Source organism: Cephus cinctus, unplaced genomic scaffold, assembly GCF_000341935.2.
Source record: "Cephus cinctus unplaced genomic scaffold, Ccin1 Ccin1_scaffold1086, whole genome shotgun sequence".
Lineage (NCBI taxonomy): Eukaryota > Metazoa > Arthropoda > Insecta > Hymenoptera > Cephidae > Cephus > Cephus cinctus.
Window position 1 is genome coordinate 90817 of NW_014333601.1, and position 21355 is coordinate 112171.

General features: G+C 38.5%; 2 protein-coding genes across 13 annotated transcripts in view; one reads left to right on the forward strand and one right to left on the reverse strand.

The window, feature by feature from the left end:
- LOC107272004 (protein unc-13 homolog C) overlaps window positions 1-21355 on the reverse strand; it is a 49288-nt gene that overhangs the window by 10335 nt on the left and 17598 nt on the right. For 3 of the 11 annotated variants that reach the window (XM_025089277.1, XM_025089278.1, XM_025089271.1), the window contains 5 exons: window positions 19389-19400; window positions 15708-15782; window positions 11693-11912; window positions 9082-9202; window positions 4112-4218 (listed from right to left, as the gene is read on the reverse strand). In XM_025089277.1, coding sequence (XP_024945045.1) covers window positions 4112-4218; window positions 9082-9202; window positions 11693-11912; window positions 15708-15782; window positions 19389-19400 — 535 coding nt within the window. Of the gene's footprint in view, window positions 1-4111; window positions 4219-7009; window positions 7117-9081; window positions 9203-11692; window positions 11913-15707; window positions 15783-18450; window positions 18460-19388; window positions 19401-21355 lie in introns of all 11 variants that reach the window. The other 8 variants (XM_025089280.1, XM_025089276.1, XM_025089275.1 and 5 more) reach the window with 7 other exon arrangements.
- On the forward strand, window positions 2451-6402 carry LOC112494994. 2 transcript variants are annotated; one of them, XM_025089284.1, is made up of 4 exons: window positions 2451-3772; window positions 4997-5080; window positions 5389-5470; window positions 5639-6402. In XM_025089284.1, the coding sequence occupies exons 1-4, from the start codon at window positions 3625-3627 to the stop codon at window positions 5733-5735; spliced, it is 411 nt and encodes a 136-aa protein (XP_024945052.1). In that variant the 5' UTR covers window positions 2451-3624; the 3' UTR covers window positions 5736-6402. The 2 variants fall into 2 exon arrangements, 1 of the variants encoding a protein (XP_024945052.1); XR_003061091.1 differs by having other exon boundaries at window positions 4997-5296; window positions 5389-6402.

The window sequence follows — 21355 nt, forward strand, 5'->3', positions numbered from 1 at the left end:
CCTTCTCTCTTGCACCTAACCTGGCCTTCTATGACCCCGTACGACGACCTCTGTCTCCTACTTTTCCTTGTTACAATATCCAACGGAAATATCAGCACCCTTTTTTCAGGTACACGGTTATCGATTTTGTCGACCTTCCCAGTCGAGACAGAGTTAAAAATTTGTTTGCGTCTTTAATTTTATCTGAACTCGGAATTATCTGTGCTGCCTGTACTGCGTAGTTTAATGCACGTGCATTATTCTAGCGTCATGAATGGCTCCCTTTGTTCTCGAGTGAATTAATAGATGCGGCTACGGTCGGTCAGACAAAATATTTTAGTTGGTAATGCAGGTCGATATCCCTTATAGTAACGAAAATCTCTGCTGATCAACGGAATAGAAAATATTTATTTTAACGTTTCATAGATTTGCTGGTTAGGCGTGGCTGGGATGACTTCACGGCAGCCATTACCGTTGTAACGAAAACTATGCTACTCCGGTAGGGTAACGCTCGAAAGCAACAAAGATACGAGTCGCGTCGGGCTTTTCCGTGAAAAGCCGGGATTACTGCAGCTGACTCTTCCGGCAGAGCTATTTTAATTTGCGTTCAGTGAATCAAGAGATTTGATTACTGGGGCGGAAGCGGTAGTGGCGCCAACTGTTACTGTGCCGGTGCAATCCTATCTACTCCCTTTATTATAACCCTTTTTACCTGGGTAACCTGAATCTGCACGATTCAAATATTTTACTTGGTTCGTATATTGAAGGTCTCGCTACATTCTTCGTTTGGGGTTACCTTTAACTTTATGACCGTGGATAGTTTGAAAGTTGGAATATAACATTTTTCTTTGCACGTTCTCATAGGAATGTCCATGGATTGGTTTATGTGTACACTAGCGAGCTCTAGCGGGCTTCTTGTTTATAGTGCAATGACATTGATTTACAATGGTGTTTTGGAGGATCATTTTTGCTCCCGGCTACACGAGAAATGAGGTGACGCCAAGTGTCGTCATTCCGGCGGACTAAGGATTAGGAGTGGTGGACTTTTGGCTAGGGCTGTCCAAGGAGGTTTTCTCTTCGAGCGGACGAGAATTATGAGGGACGACCAATTTCAGGCAAGGTTGGCCAAACTGTGGGTTGTTTTAAATAGTGATTCTTGGTTAACACTGTTTCTCGAGGGCGTCGCTCGATTTATGTCCGTTTATCGACCTTGTTTGCGTGGCTAATGTATTTTTACATTCCTTTTTGTTTGTTCTTGTTTCCTTTTTGTATGTTTTTTTGTGGTCCGATGTTGCAGTGAATCGATTCTTTAGGTGGGATTTGGATGATCGATGTTGTTTTGTTAATTTGTTAAATTGACAAATGTCTTCGAAACATTTTTTTCTGCTTATTTTTATTATGGAAAATATGGATTAACGCCGTTACGTGATTGAGCGTATTAGGCGGTTGTTTTTTGAAAAATTTGAATTTCATCTTTCACAGTTGGTTAAAATCCTACACTTTATTGAACAGTTGTTGCTGCCTGAAGACCTGCGTAGCCGATAGATTTAGCAGGTAGTAACTTTGTAAAAATAAGGCATTTTTTTTGGAGATAGTTCTGTGAGGGACTCGCACGTGCTCTCTTTTCTTCTTTACCTTTTTTGCCGTCTTCGGAAATTGCAATTTCGCAAGAACTGTGGCTCTGCAAATTTTATTTCCCGCACTACGGTAAATCCAGTCGACGTGGATTCTCTTGTTTGACTTTGCCGTTATAGTCTCGCAGGTTCTACCCTCGATAATTCGGGGCTTAAGCCGCGAGCGCAAACTTCACCAGTTTGCAAATTTCGACCAAAGTTACTTAAATACGATTTAATTCTAATCTCAAGAATCCATAAGATTTGAATAGACTCAAGACCATATTCTATCATTTTTTTTATGCGTATGGACGCATCGGTTCAAACCCCTAACTCAAAGAGTCGCAGATCTCATTTAATCCTACAAATTAAATGTTAACCTGAATCCTTGTTAGCTAAAGAAATTTAATTTTCCAAGTAATTTAATTATTTCTCACGTTACCTTCATCCATTTCCCTCTACTTATATTCACCATGTAACAAAACGCAGGTCGAACTGCACGGAGCCGTAAACCTCACGCGATAACTAGTTTCTAAAATTTTCTTCTAGGTACGTAAATGCACGCAACGTTGAAGCTGACCTCACTGAGCTAAAATCCCATGGATTTATAAGATGAGAACGTTCCTTGTGCAAGAAACCTTGAATTCCATTCTTCACGCTCCCTGTCTCCTATGTACTTCATAAATTCTCAATTAACTACTCGAAATATTTCTACCACATCAATTAAAAACTCGCAAAAGTCGACCAGACCCGCCGGATTACATTCTGAAAATGGTTCACGTTTTCTGCATAACATAAGAGTCCTTAAGGGTAAAACGTAGTAATTAAACCGACGAAAGTAGCACCGTGGGACTGGAGTATTAGAAACTAGAAAGAGTCTAGACAATTACATCCACAGTGCCCATAAAAGACAGTTAATAGCATAAACAATGTTTTTGTATCCTAGCGGCGTACAATGCAATATCCCGACCATAGTAGCCAGAATATAAAGACCTAATCGTGAATGTTGATCTTGCGCAACCCACTGCTGATATAAGATTTTGTCAAACCAACTTACAAAAAAAAAAAAAAGAAGCAACTAACCTGCCTTTCGTCCTCGTGCAAAACAAAAAATCCAGCAAAGTAACGAGAAAATAAAATGACCGGCACAAAAGTTCAAATGACTTACTGGTTAAATTTCCACTTTCCGCGGTACTGACAATTGAAATCATCCCAATGGAGTTTATTATCAAAAGCCATGCGTATTATCGGCATGACGATTACGAAGCGATTATATTATAACCGCTTCAATTTCAGTCGTGAAAGCCGATATGGACATGGTACGGCAGCGAACGTAACGTTCCGTAGTAATCGGGGTGAAAACATCATAATAGGCTTATTGTTAGCCGAAGGAACGAATGGAGTGACACGAGGGTGGTAAAAGGTAGACATGAATACGTATGAGAATCCTTCCTTCCTTTTCTTATGGCTGCATCCCCAATGGGGGACATGTGCCAGTACGTATGAGAATAACCCAAGGAAGGTAAACGAAGCATAGAAACGGACTGATGGTTGACGGGTGGTAGGAAAGTTGCGAAGCTGGCAGTGAGTGGCGCCGCACTTGGCTGTTCGTTGAACTATCGATCCATAGACGCATTCACATAGAGAAAAGCCAAGAGAGCCGTAGCCGCGCTATGACCGTTTACGAAAGCTCGTTGCCATTTAGCATCGCTCCGACTGTGCCCGACGTTATTAGCGCCTCTTACGGTATATTTCAGAAGCACTTCCATGTAAACTACTCGGTCGTAGAATGTTAAAATCGATGCCGCCATTCTATGGTCCGCTGTGAATGGCGAACCACTGTGTCGGCGACATATAAACTCGAGTGAGTACTCCAGCCATGCTCGTTTAAAAGTCGTGCACGTACGTTCCACCTAACTTGGCCTAATGCACAGCTCTACTTCAGTAAGAGCCAGGACCGACTGGTATGGGAATATCTACTTATTCATAGTACGTGACTAAAAGATAAATCCAAGAATAAATAGATACGGTTATGTCTGGCAGTAGAGAATTATTTAGTTGCTGCTGTTTAAAGTTATGCCCGAGGTTAATAATACACCGTGACGGATATGTGCATTGTTCTCTGAATATGGTTGAAATTTATACTGCAAAGTCTCGAGTGCATATTGACGGAGCAGATGGTGAGTTTGATATATCTATACACAGTATAATGCACGTATAACGAAGAATTATTAGTGTCTATCGATTAAAGTGGTCGATATGACAATGATATTCCAGATCAGTGATATGGGAGGCTGTGTTCAATGTGAGATGGATCCAGTATCCGTGTTTCTCTGTGCCGGGGTGTTGTTATCGGAATTTAATCAGTCGATCGAGTCGAACGATAATCCAATGAATGATGAGAGAGTGTGAACGCGATGAGGCTCAGTGAACCACTCGAAAGATCGATTTTGAAACTAGAGAGTGTACTGAAAGTGTGAAGGGGCTTTCGAAAGATCTAAAAATCAGGAATAGGTCACCTGTAATGGCGATCTTGCAGGACCACTTGCTGGTACCCTCAAGGACGATCTTTTCTGCCTGTTCGAGGCTGTCTATGTGTGTATCCGGGTCGACTGAAAACGTTGTGCTGAAAAGAACAATGACTTTGTCATCGGGAATTATCCACGCTACTTACTACCTCTTTCGATAGACGATCGAATCGCTGCTCGATGTGTTGACGAACGTCCGGATGATTCAGCCAATCAGCACACACCTAGATCGTTAGTTACCTACGAATTTTTTTAAGCCGCTCTTTGATTCTCTGTTTCACCTTTCTCAGTGATATTCGCTTCCATTATCGCCTGTCGGCGTCCTAAAGATTATCCGATCGAGGGTGGAACAGTGTCGTCATTAAGACGTTATCGATCTTCCTTCGCCCACGAATTGGACGATTCTATTAATGAATGGCCACCTGTTAGGCGCAGAAACCGAATTAACGTCGGTACCGTTTACTGGTTTGGACGGCGTAAGAAAACTTGTTGCACAGGCCCCGTGGCTCCTCGCCAACTTGACTTCGTGTTCCGTCCTAGAGAATAATCGTCGAGAGGTGGAGGCGTCGCTTTGAGGTTAGGGTAGAATAAGAAAATGCTGCGAATATTAATTGTCTTAATTGTAATTCCTTGTTTTCTTTCTCCCGAAGAACGAAGGGAATATTACCCGGTAGAAATTAGCCGTTCAAACTGAAATTCGTCGGATAGGAAAATTAATTGCTTCAACGAACATTCGACTAGTGCCACGTTTGCCTCGAACTTTCTTACAAGCATTAATTATACTCCTTGTCAATACTACCGTCGCAGGAGCCATCTCGCACTTTGCCATCTAGAATTTATCGTCTGAACTTACCTAACGTATAGATTTCTTTCCAGGATCTACCACGCAATGTACATCTAAAGCTAGTTCACGTTCGAGAAAGAATCTCATGAAAATCAACCGAATCGTGGATATAAAGGGTATCGTACGAAATGGATACATTACACTTTTTCTTTGTATTCCCATTTGCGAAATCGGAATTCCCAACGTACAACTTATGAATGCTACATACTTCGGAAGGTCACGTACGTCTTCACTCAGTCACGAGCTACAGGTGTAGGTTGCAAACGGCCGAAAGAAGGCAGATTTGAGTGAAATAAAAATGATGCTAAAAATCCTTCAAAAAAATATAAAAAGTAGAGTACAACGAATATCTCGATACAACAATGGCGTCGATGCGATTTAAAAAATATATCACGATTGGCTCCACCTACGATTACTTTTACAGGTACCCATCCTGTGCTCAACCTTCGTCCGATCACGGAGTCATGGACTGCGAAGTGCCTGTCGATTCTCCAAAAATTCGAATGGTCAGGATTTCACAACGCTCGGGACCTTCGGCTCGTTCTCTTATATCCTTTAACTCGCCACGATGAGCGACGGCCGTTTGCGGATGCGGCATAAAGATTATTTCTTCCTCAAAAATTCTCAAGTCTTGTCCAGTGACCAATTTGAGGACGTCGGACTATGCATTACAGGTGGTTCACGTCGAGGTGGCTGATGGCCAAGAAGACCGGGTTTGTATTTGAACAATGGCGGCGTGGAGGGCGTAAGCCACAACAAGTTGCCGTGTGACCTTAATGGACTCTCGATTGAACTCCTGTCGGGTAGGATACGCGATAGCCTACGGAGGGCGCTTACCCCCTCTGGGCTGTTCTCCACACCCTTCTAGTCACTCGGAACATCCACCCACTCCCTTCCCTTAGACTATAATCGCTGGTTGTAAAGCTCACCCTTTCCGTACGATTATTCCAATTGAATCCACCCTTAAAACTGAACGATCTCACGGCGTGCACCCTTATGATTATTTTCATCCCTCCCTCTATCCTCGACCCTGCTAGCCCTTACTCCGCCACGAAATTACCCCGTGTAGTTAAGCTTGACTGCCCCACTTGACTGGCTGCTTAATCGAAGAATTATTTCGGGCGAATCAGACGGAACCAGCATGCTGCTGACTTTAAACCCAAAGACTCTCAGATCTTCGGGGTCAAATGATTCACGATCCTCGACCTCTCGACGAATTCCTTAAGACTCGCGACAAATTATGTAAGCTTTATGGATCTCTTTCGATTTTCATCCCTTGTGCTAAATCCTTAAAAAAACAAGAGCTACGTTAAAATATAAAAATCGTGACCAAATGAAAAAATACACAAAAACTCATATATAAATCATGAAAAATCGAAATTTCGAAATATGAATATACTCAATTATTCATATCAAAATCGGTATTTCCCTTTTCAATTAAAAAAAAAAAAAACTATTTCAATTAAATTTATCTAAAATTTCTCTAAATTCGTCACCGCAAGCAGATAACGATATTTAACCAGCGATCAACACATTAATAATTACCTAAGGATACACAAAAGATCGATCTGTAATTAAACCTAATTCTAGAATATCCACATATTTTTTTTTACAAAAAAAAAATAATCATCGCCATTACGATTCTGCACGAATCCCTAAAAACAGCCAAACAAAAGTTTATCGTACATTCAGCGCAATACACGATTAATATATTAATATAGTGTATTATACGTATACAGGATGATTCGAGAATATCGCACAAACTTGACCTAAGCTTATCGATTAAATTTTCATGCTTTTGAAACTACCCCTTCAGGTGGTACAATTTTCTTGAATCACCCTGTACACCTATATATGTATTTATATGTACACAACACTCAGCAGCTTTAGCATATACAATCCACAAGTCAGGGCGCATAACAGCGCGTTAGGACATATTACGCATAGGCGCAGACACAGTGAACGACGACGAAGGCAGCGACTCGTTTTACGACACAACGTCTTAATGGGTTCAGGACAGAAGAGCACAGCGAGTGTCCACAAACCTGTAATAGCGATCTTGGCCGACCATTTGCTGGTACCGTCCAGGACGGATTGCTTCACTGCACCCATGTGTCCAACGTGCGCCGTTTTGTCTACTCCGAACACGGACCTAAGCTCCGATTCAGATAATTCGCACGTGCTGTGACTCATTCGCTCGCCTCCTCCGTATTCAGTGACACCGAAATAATTGAACCCGATTACCGGTAATCGAACGATCGATACCGTGACGTTAAACGACCGGATGGACGATCGTCGTATATTTAATTTTTTTGTATTAAAAAATAACTGTTAGAATGTTCAGTTCCTTTGATCAAGCGTACGTATCACTTAGGTGCTTGCTAATTGCATGACGTCACGGCATCGGAGATTAATGTCGATTACAGGAAACTGACTTGGAATTTACTCAACCGAAAAGTTAGCCTAACGTCGACGTCGGACTTTACGGAGAAGGTGAGATACTTTTGATGAAGATTAATATTTTAATTTTTTATAATCATTAATAGCTGCCTCATTTTCACTGTGGGGAAATTTTTTTAAAAATATATTTATGACGTCATTGCCACAATTTTACAAGGCGGACTTACTTTTTGAACGCGTTGATTTTTCATTTTTTTTTTTTTTGATAATACGCATTTTTGACTTATGGATTCTTGATTTTGGGATTAGATCGGGATTAACGGTTGATGATTTTGATCGATTGTAATTGGCCGGGGCGTGAAGCTTCTTTGCTAGGGTTGTACGAAAATAGTGATAGGGAAAGTAAATTATTGGTCGGAACCAACTTCGAGCCGATCGATTGGGTTCGATTAACCTCGTGAAGGATGCGAGCAATTAATTAAGCCTGATTCTCATCGGCGAATGCTTCATGGGGGTTGGGGGCTTTATCAATTTGGCTTTACGTGACGTCATTGGTATTTATGTCGATAAAGATTTATAATGAGCTCGATCCAATTGGACCTAAAGCTAATTGAAATCATAGTGGAGCCCCTATCTAGTACGAGCCGACTAGTTCGTGACACCTTGGGCTAATATCAATTTGATCACGTGTTATCGGACCCGATTAACCTACTCTGCAATGTTTGCTTTTCCTTTAGTCCGGTGGTATTATCTGAAAGTGACTCTTTGAAATTTTGAAAGTGACTCTTATCTCGGCAGTACACTGTATATATTAATTATTATGATTTTTAATAATGTTTTTTGATTCGCAAAAAATTAGTCCTCTCAATTCCAGCAAGTTAGGACATAAGTCGTTGATCGATGTTAAGAATGAAATTTGAGACAGGGGACTCCTTAATGTTCAATCACGTAAGAGGATGACCCCCGATAAAATATTTTATTCGTAAGTTATCTTTATCATGCTATATAATGCTATAAAGAATATCCGTTATCGTAGCGCTAGCAGTTGGTGTCACGGGAGACCTCTTTATAATTATTATCTTGTGTTAATGGTAGCTTTGCTGGAGGCTTAATTTTTCTTTTCCTTTAACGTTACAAATTGCGGTAATTACAAAGGCATTGGCCGTGTTTTCACGTAGGCGAATCGATGACGCGATTCCAAGACGATTTTCTGCCTTTAATCTATTGACGATATGAAAAAATTATATTGACTCTTTCAAATTGCAACGTATCGAATGCATTTTCGATAGTATTTCAACGGCGTCATAGGTCAAAGTTTACAATGGATTTAATTCACTTCAAGCCTTGTTGAATTTTACAAAAACTAGCCTAACCATTGAACATTTGGACCAAGAGTCGACTATACGCTGTATAATTAATTTTATTAATATACGTATTGTCAAAGATCAAAATCATTGATTAAAAATTTGAAAAACAACCACGTATACCTCGATTATTATTATTATCAAAAGTCGAGTAGGTATTATGGGTAACTAAAAAAAAAAAAATTACGTTCAAAAGCAAGTTTCACCACTGACAAATATTTTGGCAATATATCTGATGACTTTTGTGTGGCAATGACGTTTGTTTCTACTTCGGTGCTTTCGAACATAAAAGTTACGTGTTTACGGTTTCACGCCGGAAACCAAGAAAGTCGAGAAGGAAGTAGTCGACTTACCGGATGAGCTCGAAGATTTCCGGTTTCTCCCGTTCCCTCTGCTTCATTCTGTCCTTCATGGCGGTGATTATGCTGTTCGCCTTATCTTCGGCTCCGTGCTTCGAGCTCTTCTCAGCGGCCCCTTCGAACGAGAACGGAAACGAAAGCATAAGACAGCGTGTCGACGGTAAGAATTTCATCAGCAAAGAATCAAGAGAGTTTTCGTTATCAGGTATCATCACACATATAACTATCTTACCAAGAGCATCCGGGTTCGAGAGGACAATTATTAGAAGCACAGTAACGATCCTTGACGTCGGTATAATTTTTGGGGACAATATCCCTATTATAAGCTTTTTAACAGTAGTTCGCGTAATTCCGCAATATTACGTAATTTCAAGTAAAAAAATCGTCATCTAATCTCGTCCGTGATCTTGAGGTTAAAAACCCAATGAAACTCTCGAAATCGTTATCTTTCTCAACGAAAATCTTCCACGTCCTCCTTTTTCCCCTAGATCTCTCGGTTCTCATGGCTGCGACTTTTACCCAGGACGAAAATTCGAATTAGGCGAAGAAATTTTTCTAGCACTCCTTTCGCGCCACGGCGCTCTTCGTGAAATTTCTGGCGACGTCGACTCAGCCATGCGTCTTTATTCCCGGAGTGACTGTAACCCGGGTTACGTAAGTCTCTTGGCTGTTGAAACGGTACGAGTGTATTTGCGTCTCGTACTTCGTAATTTAGAATTTTACGTAGCATTCGAGGAGTTCTAATTTTCCGGCGAAACACCGGATAAGGACTACGACGAAAGTCGCTTGCTTGAAATGAGGCTTTAACCGGGTCGGATATTGCGCGTAGTCGTAGTTCTAATGCACGAGTGTAGGCCGTTTTGCTTTTTTTGACTTATCGTTCGGTGACGTATAGGGGTGCGCTAATTAAACGCTTTGACCTTTATTTTTAATTATTTGATAACATCTTTTTATCTTATTATCGCTTATTGTTATGATTATCAATCGTGGGATTGAATTTCGAGCTCCGATCGATACAATGGAAATTTCATTTTATCCACGTCGTCCAGTCTTGTCCTTTACGAAGTGCGAATCGATGATCGCTCGTTTTGAAAGACCGGAAGTGGTCGGAGCAACCTGCTCTCAGTCAGCTGACTATTGGAGTATTTCGAGTTTCACGTGGAGCTAAATTAACGTGGAGTTCGAAATTGCGTCAACCGACAATTGCTTTGTATTATCCGAACCGTTGTTCTCTAATGAAATAGGAAATTAATCGATTTAACCTATAACCAGTTTCGTCATTGGTGTCAGACTGGATGATCAGCCTCGAGACGCTGGATCATTGACATATATCATAGTATGGACTACGCGATCCCTAATTCGAATCCTTGGAAAAAGTCTCAGCTCAGATAGGCAAAGAGGAAATGAGGTGGCGGCCAGTCGCTCTCCTTTTCTAATTCTCTTATTGGCTACTTTATACTTTCGTATTACGGCTACTGATAGAGAGACAGGGCTTGGCCGCCACCAGTCGCTATTTTTTTTTCTTTTGGCCAACCATTTTCCCTATCTCTATGTCTACTTCATATTGTACGTAGATGCGTTGGACGATTCACTGTATTCTCTAGATTGCCATTATAGGTGCCATTTCAGGTGCCATTTTAGGTGCTCTCGAACGTTCTAGAAGAATCTTTTCATTTAATTTTAACCAACGGAAGAAAGTATCGAGCAACTTCAATTAACTGATCTCAGCACTTTTTACTTTTTTTTTTTTTTAATTTAATTCTACCAAACTGTAAAAGGTCGAAGTTCACTTCTATCAGTATTATGACTTATACCTCCAAGCTGCTGGCTTATAATAAAGGAATTTCCCTAGTGTACGAGTTGTATATGTTTTTCACTGAAATTTTTATCAGATATACTATATATGTATACGGCTGCATAAACAATTTCAATATCCTCCAATAACACAATACTCCACGATACTCTGATAGACAAGACTTTTTTTGAAAAGGTTATCAATTTTCAAAATGATTGTATTCCCCAGTCGTAGTTATCCCGTAACGTAGTTTCATTGAAAAGTCACAGCTTTAACGGAACACGAACAAGCTTTCTATATACGTATAAGCGTAGCAATTCGTGAATCGTGAATATTCAGGAAAAAGACTCGAAAAAAATGACTACAGTACGATTCAGCGGCAAAGTAACGTGGAAAAAACAACGGGAACCGGAGTGCGTTTTAAATAAGTGCTTTTAAAATACAAATATTCCTACAAACAATGCGGAGCACAATCCGAACCATATGCGCACCGTAAATACGTATATCCACATATGTATTAAAGTGAATATAAACAAGAAACAGCGATAAAGTCAAAATAAATACTGAAAATAGTTTCAATTCTTTGTGTAGCCTATCTCGTCGTTTTTCCTACGGAGATACAATATTTGTCGATGCCATATTGACCCATTCTCCTGGAGACTGGTAGAAGATAGGGATCTTCCAACGTACCAATATCCCAGCATCATATAGTGCGTAATGGACCTATCACAACACAACCCCCTATCGATCCTCCATCGACCAGCCATATCTCAAAAGCATAAAATATTTAAAAGCCTCTAGTGCACTTACGTTGCAAACAGTCCGCGTTGAGAAGGTCCTTGCACTTTTCATGACACTTGACGCCACACTCCATGCACCGAACTCCCTGCCGGGCTATACCCCAGAGCAGCCCCTCGCACTCGTAGCAGTAAGTCGGCGAAGTGGCAGTCCAGGTGACGAAATTGTGCGGCGTGGTCGAGGAAATGGGATAGATCATCGCCTGGAGTGTCTTCTTGTAGACGTGCATCTTCTGCGAGCAGCGCGATGCAACGTATGAGAATGCATTTTTTTTTTTAAATATCAACAGAAGCCATTTTCATCAGACATTTTTTTTCACTACACTCTCCGGCCCTCTACCGGTTATTGACGTATATAGTCGTAGTAGATGTGTGCCGCTTGACTGAGAAATATATATATATATATATATGTATGCTATTTTATATATACATTATGAGCATATGCAAGGTACATACCTATATACATATCGAGTGCAGTTTTAGATACGGACAAACTCAAGTGATCCAGTGCATTTCTGGTGCATCTCTATTGTGAATATCTTCACTTTCTACGGTCCAATTGATTTTATCTTTACCTTGGGGAACAAGTATGGTATATAACTATTTTAGGACTTCCAATCGACTGGAATATATTTGGAGTTGCAATTTATTACTGGTCTACCAACCGATGTGTGAGGTACACGTGTGGACAGGCGTTTTGTGCACACATGCTGTACTTTCTCTAAGGTGGAATATTTCCCTGGGGATCCTTCCTGATATGGTATCAACATCGTACACGCGAATTCTTTGTGTGCCAATATTGCTGTGTATGCTCATGACGGTGTATGCGATTTTATATATGTGAGTTTGTATAACAATGTTTGTATAAAAATCCAGATTTTTATGGGATTCGTGGAATTTAACGGTTTTGTTTTGCGGAATGCTGCATTTTATGAAGGAACTTGGAAAAATATTTTTGCTTTATTTGTATGGTCAGGGGTCATATCTTTTCTTCAACATTTTCACATATATATATAAAAAATTGTTGAACCAGTTAAAATTACTATGGAGCGACTAAATTTGACAAAATGAATTGTTGTTTATATTTTTAAAAAAATTTAGAATTTGTTTGTACGAACCTTAGTACATTTCTTATATTATTATTCGACGATCAACACTAAATAGCGATTATGTCACTCAAAATATGTCTGGTGAATTAAAGTTTTTTTTTTCTTTCTATTTTTGAAATATACCGATACTAATGTACTTATCTTGAATTGTTCAAGTCGATCATTCGAACAGTGTATAGAGTAACGATGCTTGATGATTATTTGAACTGTTTCATTATCTACGAAGATAATTATAGCGGATTTTTATTCGCATAATTACTATTACATTTTTTGTAATGATAACGCTGGTAAGAGGGCCGAAGATTTCTTATCTTTATTATTATTTATTATCTCCTGTATTATTTTTAATAAGGCAAGATTCGTATTGCCTGTTTGTGTGTGAGGGTTCATATACATATATATATATATAAAAGATTCGCTAAATTCAGGAAACTGCGTGCCTGCAAATCTTAATATGCACAGGTGATAAAAAAGAGATATAGGATAAGATAAATATTCATATAAAAAAAATATAAATGAATCAAAGGATTCGAGAGAGATTTAATTTTTATCTCGAGTTATCAATACACAATATACACATATGCAAGGTAAGATAAGATAAGAATCTCTCCCGAATCTTACCTAAAAGCTAGGGTCGTTATAAAAAAGCATGTGAGATTGGACTAGAAAGCACTAAAAAAAAAAAACCGATTAAAAATTTTCCCTTTTTTCCCCCATATTCTCAATATTTTCTCTAAAAAATTCTCCACGGGTATCCGTATATATACACTATTTGTGCTTTTGACTAAAGCGAAGGACCTTGCTAGCATACGAGATGGAATCGAAGCTCAGGAGCGCAGCATCCTTATCAGAATTCACGTAAGTCCCAGACACAATATGATTCCTTAATTTTTACAAAAAAAAAAAAAAAAAAAAAAGTCTACGCGAGTGCCAAGGTAGCATGGACCAGCTAAATGTACCAGGATTCAGATTTCATCTCAATTTCCAGCGTGTCTCGGTGATGTCCTTATCGGATTAAAAACTCTCCGGACACGTCAGACTTGTATCGCGACCTCATGAAATCCTGGTGAGAGCCTTATCAGTAATTTTGGATCTTTCCTAATTCTTAATTGTATTGTACTATACATATACACGTATATATATAGCATATGTATATACACGAATAGTTAAAATGCGGTGGTTTCGACTACTTCTTGCCTAATTGATCCTATAGTGACTAGGAGATGATTTTCTAAGTTGCTACTCCTTGCTTGCTTGATTGGTTGCTTGTTTGTTTGTTTGTTTGTTTGCTTGCAGAGAGGGTGGCACACTTACGTGAAAGAAAATAGACAGCGTGGAAATGAGGATAAAATGCAGCACGGTTCGTATGAAAAAAAAGTACCAAGTTAAATTAACCCCATGTAGTACAAGGCCGACTATTAGGCGATGTTTCGTCGCGTGACTATGAACTGGACTTAAGGATTAAGTGATTCGGAAACCCTACGCGACCACAGTTGTCGTAGAAAAACAGCATTGGATTTATCGTTATACGTGACTTCTCGCATTTACATGTAAAACCCTCGAGCGACAGTTATACTACCCTGCATTTTTATCTTTGATCCGATTCTCGTTACATCCCTTGGTTATATATATTTTTTATCGATTCTCTCCGTCCCCGAGTATCCGATTTCGACGTTCCTTTAACCGATATAGGCAATTTTTTTTTATCGTTAACAATAAAATCCTATTCAATTATACGAATCGTCATTTTATTTATTTAATTAATAACTGCAGCATCCCTTATCGAAATTATTGATAACACGATAATTTTTTTTATTTTCTTTTTTCAATTCTCTTCGCAAAGTATCAATGCGATCAACGACGAAGGATTATTCTTGTGCTGGGATTTTCAGAAGTTGTTATAGACGGAGACTCATTTGCTCTGGTCTGTCGCGGAATGAAGGATCCAGAGGGTCAAAAGGTAAATGAGACCGGGAGGAGAAATAAGCACAAAGACAGCCAAGTGGTGGCGTAAACGTAAAACGAAATGGAAATGACTCTGACGAGATTATGCCAGTGCGCAATGGGCGACTCGTAGGATCAGGGCTCGTTTTTAAGGCCGCGTCGTTAAACCGTGGATGCCGGATCGAGCGTTAGTAAGTTGTATGAATTTTTGTTTTCGTTGGAGCAAAAAAAAAATTTCTCCCAAAATTGCAAAACACTGGTGCACAGACTTTATTATCGTATTTTATATTACGCGAGTATACGATCTCGTTATCACTAGTTATTTTATTGTGCAATTGTTTTATGATTTTTTTTATTAATCCTGTTTTCTTTGTATGTCCGGCATTTTTAGTTAATCTTATCGTTTATCAGCCTCCGTGTGGCTCTGGGCTAATGGCTGTAATCGTTAACGCGAATTTGCTCGGCTGCCCTCGTAGGCGATGCTTTATCTTTTCGATACTGGGCTGAATATCTATATGAATATATTCCTGGGTTAACGCCGAACTGTCGCGTGTCCTTGTCATTTGCATTTTATCCTTCATCACGCGTGCACAAACGGCCCTGACGATTAAACAATCACGTTGAAAAGGGTACAGTGATGATTATTTGAAATATCGTTCGAGAGGGTCGTGCGATTATTGTTGAATTAAAAGATAATTTTAGAAAAGTCAAAATTCGAGATAATTAATTTTTTGAACAGAACTCGACAAGAATTGACCTACCACCGATAGGTAATTTTCAATAAGTATACCCGTGAAATTGGTTGCTTTTTTGTATCAGCGATCGCAAAGCTTGAGAAAAAAATTAAAATAATAATCGTATTTCGCATTTTTCTTGGATCCCTTAAAAAGTTTATCGAAAATATTGGCACTTTTCGGAAAAAAAAAAAAAAAAATTTGAAATTTATAATGTATAATTAATGCAAGGGTCTCTTACCAGTTCCTCGTCGTTCAAAGTAGCTCGCGGCACAGCGGACGTCAACCCAGCGTTCCTCTTGGTGGCTGCCATTGTCTGTAGAGAATTATAAAATTTAATAAGCATTTGTTACGTACTGAGTTGAAGATAGGAGAAATTGTAAGAGAAGAACAGCAGGAGAGGGAAGTCTATGAGAGTAACAAAGGGAGTAGAGATTAAGTGTAGGAAAACAAAGTAGAAGTAGTGTATCTCGACTAATACGTCAACTGGCGACAGTTGAAGTTGCTACTAAAAAAGAAAATTTGTGAGAATTTCGAATATTCACATAATACAAAAGCTATGAGTAACAACATTTTTGTATTTACAGTGCTGTCTGTGCCAGCTGAAATTTCTAGAATTATATACAAGTGCTATAGCAAATATATGCATCAACTAAATAAGGCCTGGCTGATCGCTCTATAGGCATATATTAACTTTTGTACCAATGCTTGTAACGTGTAAAGAAAGGCATGCGAGCGAGCGTTTCAGTACGGCGATAATCAGAATATTGGGTTGCAATTTTAAATTCTTATCAAACGTAAATACGATCATCGATACACTCGCTCCATGATTGCCGGAGAACTACGAAGAATTTTCTCTAGCAATGCGTCCATGACGAGTTACAGTGAAATTCGATACGTGAGAGAAGCGATGGTGAAATTTTATAAGCAAAAGATGATATTACGTGTATCTCTTATCTGAATAATCTTTCTGTGGTAATTACAGCTATTTCATAATAACGCGATAAATTACGTAGAAAATGAGTGATTTTAATATAACAATGAAGTATGTGTGAGTGATAATTTTAATTATGAAAATTAAAATGGAGATCGGACAAATAAATTGAAAGGTGCAACATTGTAACATGTTGTGTTACAAAAACAAAAATGGCGTAACGAAATGAAAAACTGCGGGAGAGTCAGAGAGAAAGAGAGAGACAGATAGAGAATGGGAAAAGGCTATATGGAAAATCTAATCCAATTAGCCTATGGTGTCTTGCATGGTCGCTGGGATTTGCGGTAAAGATTTTAATTAAGATTCTGCGCTCGTTCAGGTTGAATCCGATACTTGCGCAACAAGACACCTTCACCCCAATCGGTTGGCTGGTTGGGATTTAACATACACCCGAGTATGTAATCCTTTGAATATAAATTTTTTTTTTTTGAAAAACCTTGTGCTTTCTTTTTTAAAAAAAAAACAGTGAGCAGATGAGTTGTATTAGATAAGACAGATAAGGGTGTTTAGCAAATAATTTTTCTTGTACGAAGAAAAAGCAAATTTTGAGAAAACGCAGGAATACGTAATTTTGTGTATTTCTGACATTTTTTTTTTTTCTATTACTACGCACGTGCAATTGCATCCACCATAAATAATATTCAAGATGCTTCGTCAAATGCCATACTTATAGATTATTGATTTTAACTTAGGACTACGATTATCCAACAATCATCTACTGACATCTATACGTGTTTCTACGAAATGAAATTGTGTACTAGGAATCCAATGCATATAGACAGAGTACAAGAATTTATGCAGCGATGGCTGTTGCACTCTGGGAGAAAAATGCATTGGATTTTTCTTTTTTTTATGAAACTACAATTTTCGTGCAGCGGGATTAATTTTTTTTATTATATGCGAATCCTCGAAAATTTTGAAAATTTTAATAAAAATTTTTGATCGCGAATATTGTGAAATTTTGAAATATTTTTTTTTGTCATTTCGAGGAAACGCATCTTGTTCGAATGAGCGCGTGTATGTATAAGGTGGGATAATAAAAGAGACAGAGAGAGAAAAAGAGACAGTACGACTGCGAGAGAAAGAGAAAGGACAAAAGAAAAAGTCAAGGGAGATATAAATTTTCTTTTGTGGCTGCCTCCGGGCAGGCAAACAATTGGGAGTTAAGCAAAAGAAATATGGGATAAAGAATGACAGTGGATTTTATCGTTTATAACGAGAAAGAGAAAATATATCAAAAATATATATTTTTTTTAAAGTACTCCGACTTGTACGTCATTATAGAACAATGGCTCAGAGCCATACGATAAACTTCCGATTTAAAGCAAGAAAAGAAAGGGTCGTGAAATGGGAAAATTAAATAGTGCAAAAATTTTGAACTCGAATCGTGAAGTGTAAAATATAATGAAAATAAATGCTTTTATGGGTAAACGAATCGTAAGAGAGTTGTGAATTAAACGATAGGTAGAAATGTAATTTAAAAGAAAAGTTGTTGGCTGTGAATGCGTAGTCAAACAAAAAAAAAAATAAACGAGCGGGAATTTCAAATTAACTAATTGCAGCTTGAAAGCGAATTTTCAAAGCACTACACTTTAGATTGGTGAATATTATGAAATTATTGTATGAAACAGAGCAAAAGACGTTTTTCTTAAATAAAAGTCCAAACATCCGACGTGGGCAGGAATAATAATAATTTGAGTTTCAAAATGAAATTTCATTGAAAACAAAAAAAAACAATAAAGCAGATTACGAGTTTCATCTCTTAACGAAGGTTAATTAGATAGTCTTACAAAAATATCCAGCATCCGTGAGAAAAGGAGTGAAACGAGAGTAACACGAAGTTGGTGAAAAAAAAGAGAGAGAGAGAAGAGAAGAAGAGCTAACTAGGATAAGAAATAGTAAATAGATAGAGAAATGTGAAAACTGTGAAAATGCATGCGACGTTCGAGCAAGCTTAATTAACTTTGGTAAGGAGGCATTTAATTAGTACCTTCAAGACCTGTAGGTAGAGTTTTGAGATTTTTTTGATTTTTTTTTTTTAGAGGTTCAGTGAGTGGTTTCAGGTGTTCAGGTAGATATAACAACGGGCGCCACAGAGAACAAACAAAGAATAGCATTATCTGCCGGTTAGTTGTGCTCCTTTCATATTTGGAGGTTATTCTTCATAGGCACGACGACAAAGTGGAAGACACTCGCACCGAGAGCAACAATTATCGACTGTCCGTAAGGGATAAATTAACGGAACAAGATCTTGTGAAACGCACAAAATTTTTAATAAAAGTTCTTTTTCCAACATTTTATATTTCGTTTCACACGAATATCGAACCCTGGCCAATCTTATATTCCCCACAGATATTCCACCGAGATCAGCCACCCTTCGAAAAGACATGAAAAATTCAATTTCTTCCTGTCGGATTAACTCGATAAGTTCGCTCTCGTACATAAAAATTGTAACAGACCCAGGGAGACTTTAGGATACGCAGTATCATTTTTTCGATCTCGAGGTTAAAGTTGAGTTCGAAAGGAACGACAGTACCGTTCGAGGACACGAATATGGAAGCTCCAGGATAAAGGTACGGTACACAACAATTAGATATAAATTTTCGAACAGTCGACACTGAACATTCAGGGATTAGAAAAAGAAACATGAGAATTAGAGAGAGAGAGAGAGAGATAGAGAGAGAGAGTGTGTGTGTGTATGAGAGTGATAGAGTGAGAGGGGAGCGTCGGGAGAGGAAAGAAGGAAGATTTTAAGGACAGTATAAAATTCTTAAAAAGGATCACTATAGGTGGATACAGGGAAGATATGACGAAGGATTTATTTTTGCTTTCTTGAAAACGACGCTCCCATCTCCCGTGTGACACCCGGGCAACATTTAACCCATTGATACAGGCGACCAAAAAAAAGGGGAAAAAAAAGGAAATTACCTTGTCTCCCACCTTTGGTCGAAAATTTCGAGAAAAATCAATAAAGTTATAAATCGATCACTTCGGTAATGTTTACATGAGAATCGCTCGGTATTTGGACGTAACAAGGGAGACACAAAGGGGAAACAAAAATTAAAATCCTCACAATATAAACGGCTGGAGATGCAGGGTTATACAAGGTGGTTCGAGATATCTGTATCTCTATAGCAACGAAATAAATTAATTAATAGATTTTCGTCTACTCTTCCCGTCTATTCGACGAGAACAGTAGCTACGATTGAATTGGATTGAGCCCTCGGAATCTGAATGGATCAAGTTGGATCAAAAGGTTATTCGAAGAATCTTTCTTCGTCTCGAACAAGAAAATATACCCGCAGCGACGAAGTACGCCATTTTTTTTGTCGATTCTTCAACCCTTTTTCTTTCATCACTTCGCTTTTACAAGCTTCGTCGATTTCTTTATCTATTCTTCTGCGGGTCCTGGGCCCTATTGTTCCCGGATGCTATGGCAAGAATTTTCATTTAATCTTCGTGCAAGTCACGCGTGGCTAATAAGTGTCTAGTAAATTGGGAAACTCGTGCTGGGAGATCTTTGATAATTTTACGGAATTCGTTGTATCGGATAATTTTGTGATTTATGAGAAATCTGTGGTACGAGTTGAGAATTGTAAAAAAAAAAAAAAATAATAATTTAATTCGTATGAATCAAATACGAGAATTAAATAAGTGTAATTTTCTTTTTAAATGAGGTAAACGACCTTCTTCATTCTTTATTGTGTTACGTCGTCGCTGTAGGATGTATTATTCAACGGGTGTTCATTAGAAACAAACGAAGCGCTATTCGCATTCGAATTTCAAATGTCCATTTTCGACTTGACCGCTCCCCTACGAGGACTGTACTTTCGGAAATGGCTGAAATCTTATCTTGTAGTAACGTCTGTGAAGATATTTTTAGGTTATCTTCGTTAAACTATATTATCACGGTTACTAGGGGTAATTCTATTTTTTTTTTATTATTTCTTTTTCAGATTTTCCCGGAAACATGAAAATGGTCGACAAAAAAAAAGAAGACTGAAACGCAAAACACGCATTATCAGTAGAATCTGGCTAAGGTGTTCAGTATTTTTTGTTATCGAGTTCGAACGCACCTGCGTGAAATTAAGGGAGAAAATATGAATTTTCTGAAAAGACCTCATTTTTTTGTTTTACCAATTTTCACGTCTTACCACCAAAAATATCCTTCTGTCGCGGATCTTTAGAGATTTTGAATTTTCTCAAAAAATCTTTGTCTACCCCGTAAGAAATTTTCTCGAAACGCACGAAAACATGGATAAGCATTATCGCGAAGTGATAACTGAGTTATTTCACGTTTCAGAAAATTGAAAAAATTACAAAATCTACTTCTTATAAACATTGATTAATCACGTAAATTCAATCGAGAGGAAAGATGTTTCCGGATCAATTCATTAATCAACTATATAGAAATCTTAAATATATAGAATTATAATTTCCCTCCAAAAATTTTTCAAGCCCAAACGAATATTCCCCCAGATTTCCGAGCATACATATACAAACTAAAATTCCCTATAAAAATCCGTATAACAGTGCAATCGAACAATATCGTAACGACTTGCGTTGCGTAATTATTAACTCAAGGCAAAACAGATTTACGTAGACATCACCCACCCAACTCCTGGTAAACTTCTCGTCAGGATAGCATATCAACCCAACTGCAGTTTCTAATTAATCCAAATGAATAACGTTGCAATCGTATACAGAAACCCGACACAGTACGTCGCTGCTAACTCTGAAGGCGGATACGTAAGACACGAAAATCACAAAAAGTATAACGACGCTTCACGACACGAAAACGAGAAGAGACACACGCGAAAGAGTGTAGGCGACGTCCTTGGATACGTCGAGGATCAGGATTACGAAAAGGAGGATAAGAAGAACGAGGGGGGCGG

What these genes read in the sequence shown, in the direction of transcription:
- LOC112494994 (XM_025089284.1), top strand. Translation starts at nt 3,625, where the DNA reads ATGTCTGGCAGTAGAGAATTATTTAGTTGCTGCTGTTTAAAGTTATGC. An exon ending in CCGAATCGTGGATATAAAGG is followed by an intron (nt 5,081 to 5,388) that starts GTATCGTACGAA and finishes TTACTTTTACAG; the next exon opens with GTACCCATCCTGTGCTCAAC. An exon ending in ATTCTCCAAAAATTCGAATG is followed by an intron (nt 5,471 to 5,638) that starts GTCAGGATTTCA and finishes TATGCATTACAG; the next exon opens with GTGGTTCACGTCGAGGTGGC.